Consider the following 17059-nt stretch of genomic DNA (forward strand, 5'->3'; position numbering starts at 1 on the left):
AATGTCTGTTGGGAAAGTTTATGGTATATCCAAGGCAATGGGGTACTTCACAGCTATTACAAAGAATGTTAAGTACTTTATGTACTGAAATGAAAAGATCTCCAAGATGTATTTTTTCTGAGTTTTTATTTAAATTCCATCTAGTTAACATACAGTGTAATACTAGTTTCAGGTGTAGAATTTAGTGACTAATCACTTACCTACATCACTTGGTGCTCATTACAAGTGCCCTCCTTAATACCCAGCACCTATTTAACCCATGCCCCCCCTCCCACCTTGCCTCCAGTAACCATCAGTTTGTTCCCTATAGTTAATAGTTTGTTTCTTGGTTTGCCTCTGTTTTTTTCCCCTCATATGTTTATTTGTTTTGTTTTTTAAATTCTACATGAGTGAAATCATATGATATTTGTCTTTCTCTAACTCATTTCACTTAGCATAATACTCTCTAGGTAAGCGTAATACTCTCCATCCATGTCATTGAAAATGGCAAGTTTTCATTCTTTTTGTGGCTTTGTAATATCCCATTGTGTGTGTGTGTGTCTGTGTGTGTCGCACCCCAGACACACACCACATTTTTTTTTATCCATTCATCAGTCAGTGGACCTTTGGGCTCTTTCCATTATTTGGCTGTTGTTAATAATGCTGCTATAAACATTGGGGTGCATGTATCCCTTCAAATCAGTATTTTGTATCATTTGGGTAAATACCTAGTAGTGCAACTAATGGATCATAGGGTAGTTCCATTTTTAACTTTTTGAGGAACCTCCATACTGTTTTCCAGAGTGGCCGCACCAGTTTGCCTTCCCACCAGCAGTGCAAAAGAGATCCTCTTCTCTGCATCCTCACCAACATCTGTTGTTGCCTGAGTTGTTAATGTGAGCCATTCTGACAGGTGTGAGGTGGTATCTCATTGTGGTTTTGATTTGTATTTTCCTGATGATGAGTGATGTGGAGCATCTTTTCATGTGTCTGTTAGCCATCTGTACATTTTCTTTGGAAAAAATGTTTTTTCATGTCTTCTGCCCATTTTTTAACTGGATTATTTGTTTTTTGGCATGTTGAGTTTGATAAGTTCTTTATATGTTTTGGTTACTAATCCTTTATCAGATATGTCATTTGCAAATATCTTCTCCCATTCTGTAGGTTGCCATTTAGTTTTGTTGATTGGTTTCTTTACTGTGCAGAAGGTTTTTTTTTTTAAATGAGGTCTCAATAGTTTATTTTTGCTTTTGTTTCCCTTGCCTATGGAGACATATCTAGAAAGAAGTTGCTATGGCTGATGTGAAAGAGGTTAGTTACCACCTAGAATTTTGATGGTTTCTGGTCTCACATTTAGGTCTTTCATCCATTTTGAATTTATTTTTGTGTGTGGTGTATCAAAGTGGTCCAGTTTCATTCTTTTGCATGTTGCTGTCCAGTTTTCCCAGCACCATTTGTTGAAGACTATCTAAGATATACATGTGTGTATGTGTATACGTATATATGTATATATATATTTTAATTTTTTGATGTTTATTTATTTTTGAGAGAGAGAGTAAGAGAGAGAGAGAGAGAGAGAGAGACAGAGAGAGACAGAGTGTGAGCAGGGGAGGGGCAGAAAGAGAGGGAGACACAGAATCTGAAGCAGGCTCCAGGCTTTAAGCCATTATCACAGAGCCCGACGCGAGGCTCAAACCCATGACCTATGCGTTCATGACCTGAGCCAAAGTTGGATGCTCAACCTACTGAGCCACCCAGGTGCCTCTAAGATATATTTTTAAGTGAAAAGACAAGGTGCAGGCAGTAAGTATGATATGATACAATCTGTGTAAAAGAAGGTGGTGAAAGGCTTATATGCTTGTTTTTGCTTGCATATACATTAACAAACTCTAGAAAGGTATGCCTGAAACCAGTAACAGTGAATTCTTGTGGTCATAGGGGAGGGTAAAAACTGGGTAGTTGGGCCATAGGAGTGGGAAGAAGTTTTTTCAGTGAATAACTTTTTGTATTTTTTGATTTTTGAATTATGTATTTTGCCTGCTCAAAGAATTAAACAAAAGAAGAAAAGAAAAAGTTGAATTAGATTGGCTCTTAGTGAAAAATGCCTGCCAGCTAGATAAACAAAAACTCTTCCTTCTTTTTGTCTTTCTTTTTCTTTGCGTTTTAGTTAGTGTAAGAAGTGGTAGAATACTGAGACAAATAGAAATAAGCAAAAATTAAAACAGTAAAAATGGGCAAATTATCCCAGGGTTTGTCCAGACTAAATAGAGAAAAAATTGAGACATACTGAATTATGGATTCATTTCCTTATAGGATAGCTAAATTGAGTTTGTGTTGGTAGATGAAAGACAAGGAATATCAACATGAATTATTTATTAGATATAAGTGCCTGTTGTTAGTAAGTATGCTGTTACTGCTCAGGGGTCTGTGGAAAAAAATGTTTCACTTTTCAGAATATAAATTAGATGACCCTTTCGCATTTCCATTTTATGTATGATTTGTGATAAAATCTTTTTCTTTGTCAAAGGAGACTTTCCCTTTGATAGATACATGAAAGACATTTGAATTATTTAAAATATGGAATTTATTTTTGCTCCTTTTGAATACATTGTAAAAAAAAGTTCAAATTGTATAAAACAGAATACAGTGGGTAATGAGTCTCTTCCTTCCCACGGATCCCTACACCCTTCTTTATAGAGTTTCTCAAATGGTCATTAAATAGTTGAACCCTCTTTCTTATTTATTTTCTATCTGAAACTCTTTAGAGACATGTCCTTTAGTAATGTTCAAATTTCCTAGGTTGCAATATTTATGAAACTTTAGGATCTGGATCTTTTACCTCAAACTCTAAATATTTGGGGATTTTCCTAGATATTTTATTGTTGATGATCTCTCATTTAATCATACTTTGTATGATTCAGCCTTCTCAAATTTATTGAGACTTCTTCTAAGGCTCAGCATATAGTCTAACTTGGTGAATAGTCCATGTGCATTTGAAACGAATTTATAATTTGCTATTGTTGGGTGCAGTGTTCTATGCATGTAAATTAGGGCGTTTAGGCTGATAGTGTTATTAAAATCTTCAGTATGCTTATTGATTTTTTCTTTTGGCCTTTTTCTTTCAGTTACTGAGAGATGCATGTTAAAATCCTCAACTAAGATTATGAATTTGTCTTTTTCTCCCTTTATTTTTGATAATTTTTGCTTCAGGTATTTAAAGCTCCAATATTAGGTACACACAGATGTCTTCATGAAGAATTTATTCTTACATCGTTTTGACATGACCCTCTTTTTCCCTGGTAATAATCCTTGATCTGAGGTCTCTTTTGTCTGAGATATTAATATAACCCTACCAACTACTTTTTTCTAATTTTCTTTCAAACTATCTGTATATTTATGTTTAAAGAGTGTCTATTGTGGGGTGGCTGTGTGGCTCAGTCAGTTAAGCGTCTGACTTCGGCTCAGGTCATGATCTCATGGCTTGTGAGTTTGAGCCCCGTGTCGGGCTCTGTGCTGACAGCTCAGAGCCTGGAGCCTGCTTCAGATTCTGTGTCACCCTCTCTCTGCCCCTCCCCCGCTTGTGCTATGTCTCTCTCTCTCTCTCTCTCTCTCAAATAAACACTAAAAAAATTTATTAAAAAAGAGTGTCTACATAGATCAATGGAATAGAATAGAAACCCCAGGACTAGACCCACAAAAGTATGGCCAACTAATCTTTGACAAAGCAGGAAAGAATATCCAATGGAAAAAAGACAGTCTCTTTAACAAATGGTGCTGGGAGAACTGGACAGCAACATGCAGAAGAATGAAACTAGACCACTTTCTTACACCATTCACAAAAATTAACTCAAAATGGATAAAGGACTTGAATGTGAGACAGGAAACCATTAAAACACTAGAGGAGAAAGCAGGAAAAGACCTCTCTGACCTCAGCCACAGCAATTTCTTACTTGACACATCCCCAAAGGCAAGGGAATTAAAAGCAAAAATGAACTATTGGGACCTCATGAAGATAAAAAGCTTCTGCACTGCAGAGGAAACAACCAACAAAACTAAAAGGCAACCTACAGAATGGGAAAATGTATTTGCAAATAACATATCAGACAAAGGGCTATCCAAAATCTATAAAGAACTCACCAAACTCCACACCCGAAAAACAAATAATCCAGTGAAATAATTGGCAGAAGACACAAATAGGCACTTCTCTAAAGAAGACATCCAGATGGCCAAAGGCACATGAAAAGATGCTCAACATCGCTCCTCATCAGGGAAATACAAATCAAAACCACACTCAGATATCACCTCATGCCAGTCAGAGTGGCCAAAATGAACAAATCAGGAGACTAAAGATGCTGGAGAGGATGTGGAGAAACGGGAACCCTCTTGCACTGTTGGGAGTGCAAACTGGTGCAGCCACTCTGGAAAACAGTGTGGAGGTTCCTCAAAAAATTAAAAATAGACCTACCCTATGACCCAGCAGTAGCACTGCTAGGAATTTATCCAAGAGATACAGGAGTACTGATGCATAGGGGCACTTGTGCCTCAATGTTTATAGCAGCACTCTCAACAATAGCCAAATTATGGAAAGAGCCTAAATGTCCATCAACTGATGAATGGATAAAGAAATTGTGGTTTCTATACACAATGGAGTACTACGTGGCAATGAGAAAGAATGAAATATGGCCCTTTGTAGCAACGTGGATGGAACTGGAGAATGTGATGCTAAGTGAAATAAGCCATACAGAGAAAGACAGATACCATATGTTTTCACTCTTATGCGGATCCTGAGAAACTTAACAGAAACCCATGGGGGAGGGGAAGGAAAAAAAAAGAGGTTAGAGTGGGAGAGAGAGCCAAAGCATAAGAGACTCTTAAAAACTGAGAACAAACTGAGGGCTGATGGGGGGTGGGAGGGAGGGGAGGGTAGGTGATGGGCCTTGAAGAGGGCATCTTTTGGGATGAGCACTGGGTGTTGTATGGAAACTAATTTGACAATAAATTTCATATAAAAAAAAAAGTGTCTATTCCAAATCACCTAAGGTGAATCTTTATTTTTTATCCAGTTTGACAATATCTTTTACTTATTAATTAAAATTTTTAAAGTTTATTAAATTTGAGAGAGGGAGGGAGAGAGTGAGTAGTGAGGGGTAGAGAGAGAGAGAAAGACACAATCTCAAGCAGGCTCTGTGCCATCAACGGGGCTCAAACCCACGAACTGTGAGATTATGACCTGAGCTGAGATCAAGAGTAGGACACTTAACCTACTGAGCCACCCAAGTGCCTTGACATTCTCTTATAATTTTTTTTTAACGTTTATTTATTTTTGAGACAGAGAGAGACAGCATGAATTGGGGGAGGGTCAGAGAGAGAGGGAGACACAGAATCAGAAGAAGGCTCCAGGTTCTGAGCTGTCAGCACGGAGCCCGACGCGGGGCTCGAACTCATGGACCGCGATATCACGACCTGAGCTGAAGTCGGATGCTTAACCGACTGAGCCACCCAGGCGCTCCAACATTCTCTTTTAATTGGAGCGTTTAATCCATTTACAATTTATGTGATTACTGATATAGTGATTACTTACTTAGGCTGTAAGGTCATTGAAGAGGGAGATCACGCCTTCGTCATTTTTGTAAACCTGGCATCTAGCCCACACTGAATATAATAGACCGTGGTATTTAAAACTGTAATGGTAAAAATATACTGCTGTTGGCCACATAATGAATCTTTGTATATCCATTTATGCATACATCTTGTTTACAATAGCAATATCTTATATTTGTGTGTTACTTCCAGCTTTTCAAAGTTCTTTCCTATCTACTGTCTCTTTATCTTTATGGGAAAAATGTCATGAGCTTTCAGTTATTCATTCATTGAATAAATATTTTCTGAGAACCTACTATGCACCAGCTGTTCTAGTTGATTAGGATATAGCAATAAATAAAACAAAGTCCCTGCTCATGTAGATTTCATTTTTGTGAGGAGGTAAAAATAAAAATAATATGTCAAATGGCGATAAAAAAACACCACCACAGGATAAAGAGAGTATGATGGGGAGTACTACTACTTTAGATGGTGTGACCTGGAAAGACTTCTATGAGGAAGTAGCATTTGAGTAGAGACCTGAATGAAGTTAAGGAGTAAATTAGTAAATTTTCTGTTTTTTAAACATTTTTGGTTTTTAAGGAACTTTTTTTTTTTTTTTTTGGTCAGCCTTATTTCTGTTGTAAGAGTTTGTGGGAGAGCAGCTTAAGACCACTCAGTGATTGTTCCTCCCATTCAGTGGCCAGACCAGTGGGAGCTGCACACCAGCCTTCAGTGGCAGGCTGAGAACTCCAGTCTTCCATAGGGAATTGCTAAATAGGTACTGAGGGCACCTGAGTTTTTTGAGACCATTTTGCGACTGCAGGTTGAGTGGCAGTGAACTCAGGAGCTGGAGCAGTCCATTCACCCTAAAATTTCTCTTTGGTCACATCCTTTTCAGCAGTAGCCTGCTTCTTTTTTCCAGTTTCCTCAAGATCTCTGTAGAAGTAGAGATCGGGCATGACCTCCCATGGGGGTTCACAGGAGATGGTGCCACACGTGTGTAGAGCTTCCTGGAGCAGCGTCTGCCACATCTTACCCAGAAGAGTTCCAGGCAGAGGCGGGTAGCAAAGATAAAGCCTTTACATTGGAAAAAATAGCAAGAAGAGAATACCAAAAGTGTGAGAAAAATATGATGGAAAGGTAGCGGGAGTAATGCATGTGAGGCAGATTATGAAGGGCTATGTAAAAAGTGGTAAGACTTTGTTTTTTTTCTAAGTTTGATGGAAATCATTGGAGCATTTTGAGCAGAGTGACATCAGAACTATGTTTAACAGGTTCAACCTAGATGCTATCTATGGAGTAGAATGCATTGGGAGCAATAGAATCAGAAGGCCCAGTTATGAAACTATTGAAGTAATATAGACTGGAGATGTTGGCTGTTTAAACTAGGATTGAAGTGGTGGAAGTGATGATGTGTTTAGATTTGGATATATTTGAAGTTAGAACCAAGAACCAAGAGAACCTGGTGAGGAATTTTTTTAGGTTGTGAGAAAAAGAAAGGAGTTAGAAATTATTTCCATGTTTTTGGTCTGAGCAGCATGGTAAATGTTGGTACCATTTACTGAAATGGGAAAAATTGACAGAAGAGGCAGGTTGAAAGAAGGTATATATCACTGCCCTTATTTTATATATGAGGAAACTGAGGAATAGATAAAGAGTTTTGATAAGCTTTGGGCTAGAATCCTGGTTGCCTTGTTGCTAGCTCCAAATTTCTTCTAAATAAGTGTCTCGATATGTTTTGTTATTAGTTTTACTTGCATGGTGAAAAATCATGTTCATTTTAAAATTCTTTAAAAAGAGGAGCTTGAGCAAGAATGTTTTAAAAGTCTTTGAGACATTACATATTTTCTAGGGTGGTAGTGGTCAAAGAGGCTAGCACTTTGCAGATATTGAGTAATTGTTTGCTAGGTTCAGTCTTATCTTCAACCTTGACATTATCATAAAACCATGCATCTGTCTTGTATTTAAGATAAATCGCATGAATTGAAAATTGCAATTTGTCTTTCAGAAAGTAGTGGTTAAGACTAGGAATCTTAAGATCTACGTTTGGAGTCTATGTCTGCCTCTTACGCTCTGCATAACTTTCAGTGAATCACTCTAACATTCTCAGCCATAGTTTTCTCATCTGTGAAATGGAATAATACCTACTCATTTCCTATAATTACTGTGAAGATGAATTGAGATCATGTATGCTTAACATGTGTGCTAGCATACACCTACAAATCAAACATGCAGTTAAAGTTTATGGAGTCTGAATCTCAATATAGCCACTATGAAATATTCAGAATTGAAAGAAATTTTGTAGTAGACAAAGTTTGTATGAAAATTCTATACTTAAACATGTTACCTTTTCCAAAATTATTATGTATATTAACATACACTTATAAAGAATATATTACTGGAGATAAATGTTTGTTTTTACAGGTATTGGTTTGCCTTGAAAAAAGGTTATCATGTGGCTTTCAAATACAGCAGCAAAACTGATAACTTCATGGAAGAACAAATTGATCAGCATAAAGAAGTTATAGATAGAATGACTGACTTGAGCATGCTCAGGCTATTTGAGACCTACCTGGAAGGCTGCCCACAACTTGTTTTGCAGCTCTACACCCTTCTGGAGCATGGTCAAGCAAATTTCACTCAGTGTAAGTCTTTCCTCACACCGTATGTTAAATGAATACACTGAGATCTTGTGTCAACTACACAGCTCTTTGGCAGGTTTTAGAATTTTTCTTACATTTTTTCTTTTTAGAATTATTCATTTTTTTTGAAAAGAAGTACATTGTGGAAGTATCAAAAAGTATATGAAGACATATTCTCTCTCTCCCTTATTCCCATTCCTTCTTTTCATCTGCCCAGAAAGGAAACTATTATTGTCAATTTTTTGATGATTCTTTCAGAAAAAATTTTAAAAAGCCTATATCCTTTTTTCCTATTGTTTCTTTTACAGAAATGGTAAACATAAAATCTGTCTTTGCTTTTTGAACTTAACAGTATGTGTTGGAAATCTATCCATATCTGTACGAAAGAGCTCCCTCATTCATTTTTATTATCTGTATAAGATTACAAATTATGGATGTACAATGAGTTATTTAACAAGTCCCATATTTACGTTAATTTAGGTTGTTTCTAATATTTTACTATTGTAAAATTACAATGAGTAATCTTATGTAGCCATCATTTTGCATGTGTGAAGTTTATTCATAGGGTAAATTCTGGGAATTTCCAGAATTTGGTATTTCCATTAAAAAAAAAACCTTTGTAGGTATTTAATTTAGATATTAAAAAAACCTACTTGCTAAATAATAGACCCAGTTTTCAATAATGACTATTGTTCTGTGCAGACATGGATTCATCTCAGAGGAACAGATTATCATCTTCCCTGGAGTTCTCTCTATGGTAGAGTCACCCATGAGATCCGTTCATTCTTCCAGGCTTCCTGTTTCTGGTTTCCCATAAACCTCTAGACTGCAGCCCCTTTTAATGTTTTTACCTTTACTTTGATAGTAAGACATTGAAGAGAACCTACTTATGAGACATTTTATTCCTTGTGATACAAAGACTTTGTGGGTTTGGGCTTAAAAGTTCTATATCATATAGTTCCTGAAGCTGGAAGATCAACATTTAGAACTTACAGCCTATATTATGGTGGATCTTCTGATGATTTTGAGTAGTACACAGCATCCAGACCAACAATGGGTTCCAGTGACAGCTAGCTATATGTTACGGTTCTATCCTCATCCTTTAGTTTCTTCATGAAATAAGAAGTTGAGGTGTTAGTAAAAAATAGCAAAAAATGAGAAACCTAATTGGCTAACAGTGGAATTAGTAAATAACTTATTGTAGACTGTTAGTATAAAAAATGATATAGCCACTAGAAATAGTACTTACAGATAACTTTTGACGACAAGAAAGTAATTCTAAAATAAAATTTAGGCAAAAAGCAGTATGAAATTTTCTATCAGCATACTTTTAAGGATACAAAGAAATCATTATATAAAAATGTCTGGAAGAAAATATGCAAAAATGTTAACTGTGGCTGCTTCTGGGTAGTAGGATTATGAGTGATTTTATTTAATCTTCTTTATACTTTTCTGAATTTAAAAATTTTCTGCAGAAATCACATATTGTTTTGACAATCAGGAAGAATAATTCAAAATGTAAAAAATAATCAGGTTATATATAGAAGTACTTCAGAAGACTGAACATATTCTTTATCTTTGCACTTTCCTGAAATTATACTAAAAAGGAGAGTAAAGGAGTAAAAACAATCTAAACCCACAAGGACAAAGAGAATGCAGAGTAGAATAGCAGATTAGAAATATCAACAAATGTTTAGAAGATGGAAAGCAGATGGAAAACTCAGATTATTTAAATAAACCCTACCACTGAAAGGCAAAATTACTTGAATTAATCCTCTCTCTGAAAATATGTAAAACAATTGGATAAATGTTTTCAAAAGCCTTCCTAAAGCCATAAAACAATCTGATACAACAAGCCAAAATATGTGAAAGTGGGTACACAGCAGGGTTAAGTAAGACTTTGAAGGCATACCTGGAGGTTTTAACCAAACCTATAAATAATAGATTCAGTTTCAATAGCTTCCAGTGTGGGGAAGACTGAAGACAAAACTCAGAGTCCTCACAAGGGAAGGACATCTGGTAGAAAATTCTAATCTGTAAAACTGGTACTCCAAAAGGTACCCTCCTCAAGATAGAAGTGTGAAGTTACTTACCCCCCTCTCTACTTTGAAGAGACAGCAAGGAATATTGCCTGGTGCCGAGTAGAGAAGGTAAACATAACACTGTAACAATTGTGCAATCAAAATTCTCACCTTTGGTTAGTCCAAAAAACAAAACAAGACAAAAAAACCCCCAAAAACAAACCAATAAAAGCCTATAACCTATGAATATAGGTTAAAGTGGTCCCAGACTGATAGTGACCCTGTCTAGCACAAACAACTATAAATCCTCCCTGGAGGAATTCACTTTCTCTTAGGCCTCAAATAATTTTCACAGTTTTCCAAGGAGAATGAATGTTTTACAATAATTTATAGCACTAGAAGGAATAAGGCATCATGAGTAAGAATCAGCAGAAATAGAAAAAATGTATGTAGTAAGGCTTTAGATATTGGAAATTAATGGTTGCCAAGTATGACATACTTCCTATTATGTTGAAAGAGGTAAATGATGAACTTGAAAATATGGAATAGGAAGCTATAAAAAATGAATTGTGTAGGGGTGCCTGGGTAGCTCAGTTGGTTAAGTGTCTGACTTCAGCTCAGGTCATGATCTCCCAGTCTGTGGGTTTGAGCCCCATGTCAGGCTCTGTGATGACAGCTCAGATCCTGGAGAATGCTTCAGTCTCCCTGTCCCTCTCTCTCTGTCCCTCCCCTGTTCATGTTCTGTCTCTGTCTCTCTCAAAAATAAATAAACATTAAAAAAATTAAAAAAAATGAATTGTGTATTTGACAAAAGAGCAGAATTTTTGAGAATTAAAAATTTTAAGAATTGAAAATGAAAACTTAGATAAGACACAACTGTATCGACAATTAGTGAGTCAAAGCTAGATCAGAAGAAATTATCCAGATTATAGTTTACGGAGACAAAGAGATGGGAAATATGTAAGAGATATTAAGAGACATGGAAGAAGAGATGAGAAGGTCTAATATACATCTGAACAGAGTCTGGGAAGGAGAGAGAAAGAATGGAACAGAGGCAGTATTTGAGAAGTTAATGGCTGAAAAAATTTCAGAACTGATGAGAGTCACTTACCTACAGATTCAGGAAGCCCTTTATCTCACAAGCAACTAAGTAGAAAGAAATTCATACCTTAGCATATCCTCACTAAAGGAAATTCCAAAGAATGTACTTCATACAGAATGGAGGTGTTCTGAAATGCAAGAAGGAATAAAGAGGAAAGAAAATAGTAAATATGTGGGTAAATCTACATTAAGATTGTATAAAAGGAAAATAATACTATGTGGTTAAGAAAAAGATAGAATGAAAGTATAAAACAGCAAAAATGTGTAAGTCCAGTAAAAGATAATGGAGTTAAAGCGTTTTAAATTCCTTGTGTAGTCCAGAAAAAAGGTAAAGCAAAGGTAGATCTGGGTTTTTTGAAGTGTAAAACTAAAACATTTAGAAAGACCCTATTTAAGAAAAAGAATGTAATATGTAAACAAATTAGGTATTGTGTTAGTCTGTGTAGGCTTCCATAATAGAATTTCACAGCTTAACCATCAGAAATATATATTTTTTATAGTTCGGGAGACAGGAAGTCTAAGATCAAGGTGTCATTTGGGTTGGTTTTTGGTAAGGGCTCTATCTTTGGGTTGCAGATGGCCACCTTCTTGCTGTGTCCTCACATGGCCTTTCCTCTGTGCGGAGAAAGTTCTCTGGTGTCTCTTCTTCTTCTTATAGGGACACTAGTCCTATCAGATTTGAGCCATGCCCATGTGACCTCATTTAACCTTCATTACCTCTTTAAGGCACTATCTCAAAACAGAGTCACACTGAGGGTTAGGGCTTCACTATATGAATTTTGGAGGACCACAGTTCAGTCTATAAAAGGTATGAAAGTAAATGTTTAAAATTTTTTTTTTTAACGTTTATTTATTTTTGAGACAGAGAGAGACAGAGCATGAAGGGGGGAGGGTCAGAGAGAGGGAGACACAGAATCTGAAACAGGCTCCAGCCTCTGAGCTGTCAGCACAGAGCCCGACGGGTCAGAGAGAGAGGGAGACACAGAATCTGAAACAGGCTCCAGGCTCTGAGCTGTCAGCACAGAGCCTGACGCAGGGCTCGAACTCACGGACCGCGAGATCATGACCTGAGCCGAAGTCTGCGGCTCAACGATTGAGCCACCCAGGCGCCCCGAAAGTAAACATTTTTAAAAAATAAAATAAATTGTAGTAAATTACAGATGTAAGAAAGGTGACAAATACTATAAATTTCACGAGAGAAAAAAGTAATATGTTTTTATTATTTTGATACTCTTCTAAATTTTTTGGCATGTACTCTCTGACTGACTTGATTTGATTATCATTTTATAATATTTATGGAGAGAACAGAAAATTTCAATCCGATTTTTAGCATAGTTGATTGAAAGTTGTTTTTTATTTTAACTTAGAAAAGCTTCATTCAATGTCACAGATTATTAATAATATGCATATTTTTTTGATTGTTAAATTTGGGAAAAACCCTGGCAATTTTGTCAATAATGTGCTATAATATCAGAGTATATACAATTTTTTTAGATGAAGTAACTAATTTTAAATAGTGTGAATTGACAACATTAGTTTATTGTTGATGTCTCAGTAAATATTGAGAGTCTTAGGTTTTCTTCACCGGTGTCAATAATGTCAAATCAAAAAGAAATTAATAAGGATCTGTGTATGTGTAATTGGGCAAGGGCATTTCAGACTGAGAGAAATACATAGGCAAAGACATGGTTTGGCAAAGACAAGGAATTCAGTTTGGGTAGAGTATAATATAGTGTTACATTAGCTAAATTACAAGAAAAATATGTTAGAGCATATAGATTAGTAAGAAATGGGAAGTAGTGTCAAACTAATAACGTCTACTGGATGAGGCAAGATCATCATGCCTTCCTGCTACATAGTCAAAGGCCTGTTGATGGCCATCTAGTGAAGTGTTAAAATCAGGCAAACAGAATTCTAGCTCTGTCACTTACTAATCTTAATTATTGAAACAGATCTTATAAACATGTCCCTCAGACCTACACTTAATGTATTCTCAACTCAGTTTCCCTTTAGCCAGATCTCCAAAATGACGCACAACTACTTCAATACAGCAAGGGAAAATGTAAGAGAGAGTAAGTAGGGGTAGAGACAGGGATTTTAATCAACTTCAATTAAAATGTTTTATTTTCCTGAATCTTATAAAAATACATGACAAAGTGAACACATTGCTAGGGCTTTGCTAGGCTTGGAAGGAACCTGGGCAAGTGTGAGTCCCTGAAATTTAAGCTTCATTACCATTGTTGTAAATCCACCTCTGAGGTAGAGCATTAACTTATAACTTTGATATATTTGATATGCATATTGTGATTTGTAGTGAAACCACCGAAGAATAAAATAGCATATCACTGAAGGATGTGGGTTATTAGATTGAAAGCATGAATAAAAATGGGCATACCAAGCCCATCATTATAACATTCAGAGAAGCAAGAATAAAGATAACTTTCTGTAAGATTTGAGAGAAAAAAAATTACTTAAGGATAGAGAAACTGAATGGCATTGAAATTCTTAACCCTAGTACTTGAAATTAGAGCTTATAGAGCAATGACTTTAGAATTTTAATGGAAAACATTTTTAAACACTCAATTCTATTTCTAGCAAAACTGTGTATCAAATTTGAAGGTAGAGTAAAGACATTTTGAGGCATACATGGTCTTAAAAATTTTTGCTTAGATGCAGCTTCTCTCAGGAATATCTGGAGAATGCTTGGTAAAAACATGGGAATAAAGCGAGAAAGAAACATGAGAACAGGAAACAGAAGTCAACACCGAAGAGAAGTGAAGGGAAGTTCTTGGAAGGCAGGAAGCAAACCTTGGGAACAACCACCTTAGACCAGGAGGATTATATTCTTAAAAAAATAAGAACTGATAGATATATATAGGGGAGTTTTTAAAAAAATTTTTTTTTAACGTTTATTTATTTTTGAGACAGAGAGAGACAGAGCATGAACGGGGGAGGGTCAGAGAGAGGGAGACACAGAATCTGAAACAGGCTCCAGCCTCTGAGCTGTCAGCACAGAGCCCGACGCAGGGCTCGAACTCATGGACCATGAGATCATGACCTGAGCCGAAGTCGGAAGCTTAACCGACTGAGCCACCCAGGCACCCCCATAGGGGAGTTTTATTAATTAATTTGAAGATTTTCCTAAGAAATATTAATAAATTTATAAAAAACTAAACAAGTAAAGGAGCAATGGGCAGTTTTAAAGGAAAGAAAATATAATGAATGTAATACTTGGCTGAGCAGTAAAAAAAAAAAAAAAAAAGCTCTACTTATGTAGTTATAGTAAGATAAACACCAAATATAGACTTTTACCAAAAATTGTGATGTTACTCCGTTGGGCAGATGGAGGGAGAGAAAAATGCAAGGAGCATGTGCATATATGTGTGTATGTGCTAAATTTTCCTCTTTCCAAATAGGAAATCAGTAAGCACTGTCTAAAGCAGATAAATTATGAAATAGAATAGGTGTGTTTTACTTGCAAATATGGCAATAAGTGTCAGAAGAAAAACTAGAAATTGATAGTGATTTCTTCTGGGGGTTGCGACTGAGAAGTGAGGAGGGGGGTAGAACAGGGTATTTTTCTTATAAGTTCTATAGTACTTACTGACTTTTAAGTTATATATGTGTATTAATTTGTTTTTGTTTATTTGTTCAATTGTTATGTATATGTATTTGGTAGAAGATAAAACTAATTAGAAAAAAACAAAATTTAGGGGAAAGAGATGCTTTAATTAAAATATGTTTGAATTAAAGAAGAAAAAAAAAAGTTCAGCTAATTGTGTGGTCCAGAGTGGAATATGGTAAAACCAGGAGGTTAGACAAAGGCATTTATAATCATAATCCTCTTTAATAGGTCAGTTTATTTTAAGTCTGCCTTTTTATCATAATATATAGACCTCCAATGAGGCTAAATGGGAAGGAATAGCATTCTGTAGTCTGCTTTAAATTCTAATTCTCTAATGTCTTTGCTTTCAGTTCTGTTAAAGTTCCCAGCTTTGGCAATGGGGCTAATGGCATACCTTTTTACGGTAGTAATGAACTTACTCTTCTGTTACTTGTTGGGGGAAAAAAATGGGACAAAGATGTCAAACCTATAGAAATTTGTAAGTTTTAGAATATATTTGCTCATTTGATTCGTCTTATAGAAATGGAAATTAAGCTTGTTGATACCTTATACTGACATTAAATTTTCTGTTTAACATCCCTCTTTTCCTCTTTCCCTTCCTACCCCCATCCCCCATCTTGCTGTCTCTTGGAGAATTAGGTATATGTCCAAGGTCAAAGCCAAAAAGACTGGAAAGACTAGGACTGTAACTGTAGTCTCTTAGAGAACTTCTAGAGTGTGCAGTTTTCATTATATAAGTTGCTCAATAAGATTTGTGCAGTGAATTTATTTAAAATTTTATAAAGCAGTCTAATGTAGCATTTAAGTAAACCAACTTTGGAACCCTCAGGCAGATTTAGCTTCAGATCTCTGCAACTTGCTAGCTGTGTGACTTGAGTCAAGTAATATGTATATTCTCTAAGCATCAATTCTTTCATATGTAATATGGGAATATTAATATCTACTTCAAAGATTAGATGAAATGAATATATAAGGTACCTGACATGTTTGTGGGCATGCATATATACAGATAAAGCATGTATGGCATATAGTAATTTGATATTGCTACTATTATTCCTATAACAATATATGTTTTTATTTTTTGTTTTGTAGATGCTGCCATCATGGTTTCTTGCTGTGCTATTTCTTGGTCGACTGTTGATTATCAAGTAGCTTTAAGAAAATCCTTGCCTGATAAAAATCTCCTTAATGGATTCTGTCCTAAACTCACATACCTCTTTTACAAATTGTTTACATTATTATCTTGGATGCTGAGTGTTGTACTTCTTTTATTCATAAATGTTAAGATTGCATTATTTCTGTTGTTATTTCTTTGGTTTTTAGGGATATTGTGGGCATTTAAAAAGCAAACTCAGTTTTGTGCTTCTATAAGTATGGAATTCTTATACAGAGTTGTTGTTGGATTCATACTTACCTTTACCTTTTTTAATATTAAGGGACAGAACACCAAATATCCAATGTTCTGTTATTATATTGTAAGGATACTGGTCACAGTGGGGATATTGATTGGGTTTTGGGTTTGCCCAGTCTCTATTTTTAATTCAGACTATTTTATACCTATCAGTATCACTATAGCTCTTAGTCTGGTCCTTGGAATTATTTTTCTTATTGTTTATTATGGGACTTTGCATCCAAACAGAAATGAAGAAACAAAACCTGATGAAATTGATGGAATAGCAGCTGAAAGAGATTGTAGAATGAAGTTTTTTCTAATGGAATAGCTATTCATTTACGAGATATGTTTTTTTATTTTTTGTTTCATTGGTTAGTAAAGAAAATGTCATATGTATGTGTTGTTTCTTATTTTTGCCTCCTTCCTGCCCCCCTTCCTTCGTACCCTCTTTCTTCCATCCCTCTCTCTCTCTCTCTTTCTTTCCTTTATTTTGAGATCAGTTTTGGTATATTAACTATGAATATGAGAGAGTATTGTAATATTTTATTATTTAAATTAATTTCTCATTGGGCTTTAAAGATCTTGAATACTCAGATACGTTTCCCTATTGCCTGGTAGAGTTGCCAACTTGACCTGAATTGGAAGAAATGTTCTGGTTCCCCCAAATCAGAAGCCTGGAATTGAACTTCCCTCCAATTTCCCCCTCACTGTTTCG

General features: G+C 35.7%; 1 protein-coding gene across 2 annotated transcripts in view; it reads left to right on the forward strand.

Annotated features, from left to right (window-relative positions):
• The window catches only part of XKR9 (XK related 9), a 40334-nt gene extending 23594 nt beyond the window's left edge, over window positions 1-16740 (forward strand). For both annotated transcript variants that reach the window (XM_042973657.1, XM_042973658.1), the window contains 2 exons: window positions 7987-8207; window positions 16044-16740. In XM_042973657.1, the coding sequence (XP_042829591.1) occupies window positions 7987-8207; window positions 16044-16672 (850 nt within the window). In that variant the 3' untranslated portion in view covers window positions 16673-16740. The remainder of the gene's footprint in view (window positions 1-7986; window positions 8208-16043) is intronic.
• The last annotated feature ends 319 nt before the right edge of the window (window positions 16741-17059 follow it).

Source organism: Panthera tigris, chromosome F2, assembly GCF_018350195.1.
Source record: "Panthera tigris isolate Pti1 chromosome F2, P.tigris_Pti1_mat1.1, whole genome shotgun sequence".
In the NCBI taxonomy this organism is placed as follows: Eukaryota; Metazoa; Chordata; class Mammalia; order Carnivora; family Felidae; genus Panthera; species Panthera tigris.